General features: G+C 65.0%; 1 protein-coding gene across 1 annotated transcript; it reads right to left on the reverse strand.

Moving 5' to 3' along the window:
• Positions 1-41: 41 nt before the first annotated feature.
• On the reverse strand, positions 42-3,107 carry LOC113941867 (ankyrin repeat domain-containing protein 24-like; the record flags this gene model as incomplete). Its single annotated transcript, XM_027633003.1, has 10 exons — positions 2,945-3,107; positions 2,776-2,864; positions 2,471-2,535; positions 1,775-1,832; positions 1,609-1,679; positions 1,380-1,486; positions 1,108-1,295; positions 587-615; positions 386-478; positions 42-146 (listed from the first exon to the last, which is right to left on the reverse strand). Coding segments are annotated over exons 2-10 (759 nt in total), but the record flags the coding sequence as incomplete, so codon positions are not given.
• Between the last annotated feature and the right edge of the window lie 86 nt (positions 3,108-3,193).

Consider the following 3,193-nt stretch of genomic DNA (forward strand, 5'->3'; position numbering starts at 1 on the left):
GGGGACACGGTGCCATCTCCCCAGGGCCCTGCAGCTGGTACCTCCCGGCGCTGCTTCTCCTGCTGCTCCAAGCCCCGGATCTTCTGCAGGAACTGGGCCCGTTCCTGCCGCAGCCTCACGATCTCCTCGTAGGCGTCCCGGTCCTCCTGCGGGTAATCACAGAATCGTGGAATCCCCCGAGCTGGAAGGGACCCATGAGGATTGTTGGGTCCGACTCCTGGCACGGGACACCCCAAAAATCCCACCGTGTGCCTGAGGGTGCTTTCTGACCCCAGGGAGAGAAGGAAAGGCTCTGGCAGGGCGAGAACCCCCCGAGGCCAGCACAGGGGTGCGCCCTGCAAGCGAGCCAGGTGAGGACCTGGAGCTAAGGGGGACCCCCTCTCACCTGGCTGAGGGTGCCCTGGGGAGGCAGAGGGGCCTTCCTCTTCCTCGGGGTGCTGCTCTTCTCCCTGACGGATGACTGGCTGGGGGAAGAGGTCTGTGGAGACACCAGGGCAGAGGGGACATCACACCCACGGTGACCTCCGTCCTCCCTGGCCCAGTGCCACCTCAGAGAGCCCCGGGGGACCCCCTGGCAGAGCCTCACCTGGGATGTCTGCTCAGTTGACTCCTCTTCTGAGGGGCAGAGCGGGAGGGAAGAGAAACAGGAGGGAAGTTTTTAGGGGACCAGAGCCCGTGTGGGTGTGGGGACACTCAGGGGACACACACATGAGTGCACAGCGTTCAAGGGGACACAGACAGACAAATACAGGGATGTACACGGGTCTGAAGGACAGGGATGCAGTGCAGACACAGGGAGACACATGCACACACAGACACGTGTGAAAACACCCATGCACTGAGACCCCCTCACGTGCAAACACGCGTGAACACGTGTGTGCAAGCACGTGCAGACACCAAGGCTCAGCACCACCTCAGCTGGTGACAGCACAGCCAAAGGCAGCCCTGGCACCCGGGAGAAGGGGCCATGTGCCCCCCAGCCTCACCCAGCCTCCTCCATCCCCGCCCCAAAGCGCCCTGACGGTGCCAATCCCCCCGCAGGGTGGTGACCCCCTCGCGCTCCATCCCCGGGGCACAGGGAGCACCAGGGTGCCACGGCTGCCTCACCACTGGCCCAGGAGCGGCGCTGAGCAGCCTCCTGCAGGAAGTGCTGGATGAGGGCGTTGCCCGTGGCCAGGCTGTAGTGAGCGGCGTCGTGGCCCGTGGCGTCGACCACGGCCACGCGGGCGCCGGCGTTGACCAGCACCTCCACGGTCTCCACGCTGCCGCTCTCACAGGCCAGCATCAGGGCTGTCCTGGGCACGGGGGGACAGCAGAGGTGAGGGGGGCATCCCCTTGGTCTCCACGTGCCCTCCCGGTGCCCGCGGGCGCGGCCCCACCTGCCCTGCAGGTCCCGGCTGTTGACGGCGGCGCCGCGGTGCAGCAGGTACCGGCACAGCTCCGAGTGGCACATCTTGGCAGCCAGGATCAGCGGGGTGGAGCCATCCTGGGCAGGGCAGGGGGGGTGAGGAGGAGCAGACCAGGCACCGCCTGATATCCCTCCCTCTGATTTCCACACCCCGCAGGCACAGCCTGGCACGAGGAGCACGAGGAGCAGCAGGACCTCACCTTGTCCTTGATGTTCAAGGGGGCCTTGAAGTCACAGAGGATCTCGGAGCACGAGATGCAGCCGCTGACGGCTGTGGAAGGGACAGAGCTGAGCACTCCCTCCCCGGGGACAGGATAGGGTGGCACTGTCCCCACTGTCCCCAGTGTCCCCACTGTCCCCACTCACCTGCCAGGTGCAGCGCGGTCCGGCCGCTGCCATCAGCCACGTCCACGGGGCAGGAGGCCTGAGGGACAGAGCCTGGGTTACAGGATGGGGACGGACGGACAGACAGACAGACAGACAGACAGACTGCTCAAGGGGATGTGGTTCTGTGCCACGGGGCAGGGCAGGGCACAAGCTGACAGATTGCTTGAGTGGGCATGGCTGCTTGGCACAGTGGATGGCAAGGGACAGACAGACAGACTATGGCTCTGTGACACAGTAAAGGGCAGAGGACAGACAGACAGACAGACAGACAGGGGTTCCATGGTGTGGTGGAACACAGGGGACAGACAGATAGACAGCCAAGTGAAGGACAGGGGACAGACAGACAGCCTGTGGCTCCATGGGGGGACAGGGGACAGACAGACAGCCTGGTGAAGGACAGGGGACAGCCAGCCAGCTGTGGCTCCATGATGTGATGAAGGACAGGGGACAGACAGACAGCCTGTGGCTCCGTGGCATCGTGGAAGGCCAGGCAGGTGCCAGGCAGCACCACACAGAGCCAGGAATCATTGTGCCAGGTCAGGGCACTGGTGAGGGAAGGGGGTTCAAGGACAGGGAGGACACTCCACTGGCACAGCACCCTCCTCCTCCTCCTCCCCTCCGCCTCCTCCTCCTTCCCTCCCTCCCTCCCTCCCTGCCTCTCCCCCTGCCCCGTACCTGCAGCAGTTTGCTGACACACTGAGGGTGCCCGTGCTTGGAGGCCAAGTGCAGGGCAGTGGAACCTGGGGAGGGACAGACAGACAGGTCAGAGCACAGACAGCGGGTCTGTGGCACAGGGAACAACCTGGGGGACACGCAGACAGATGGGCACACGGGCTGGGCACACAGGGACATCCCCAGGAGCCTCATTGCTCAGTGCCTGAGCTCCTGGTGTGGCCGTCACCTCTGTCCCCTGGGGACAACCAGGTGGCCCTGGGCGGCCCGTGGCAGTAGCCAGGGGCACGTGGTGGCCCTGCCCTCACCCGAGCTGTCCTTGGTCATGGCATCCACGCCGTGGGCCAGCATGGCTTCCAGGCAGTCCACGTTCCCCCGGGTGGCAGCCAGGTGGAACCTGCAGCGAGACCGGGGGGCTGTGGCACCGTAGCACTCGTGTCCCCCGGCCCTGTCCCCGGGGTGTGGGGTGGCACTCACGCGGATTTGCCCTCCGAGTCCAGCTTGGTGGGCACCAGGCCCTTGCGGAGCAGGAGCGACGTCACCCGCCCGGCATCGTTGTAGTCCACGGCCTGCAGGAGCTTCTCGTCGTTCTTGGTCCAGTCCTGGCTCTGCAACAGAGCCCAGAGGAGGCTGTGACACTGTGACACTGTGTGTGTGACACTGTGTGTGTGACACTGTGTGTGACACTGTGTGACACCATGTGACACTGTGTGTGTGACACTGTGT

Source organism: Corapipo altera, unplaced genomic scaffold (assembly GCF_003945725.1).
Source record: "Corapipo altera isolate COAL_440 unplaced genomic scaffold, ASM394572v1 59761, whole genome shotgun sequence".
Taxonomy (NCBI): domain Eukaryota; kingdom Metazoa; phylum Chordata; class Aves; order Passeriformes; family Pipridae; genus Corapipo; species Corapipo altera.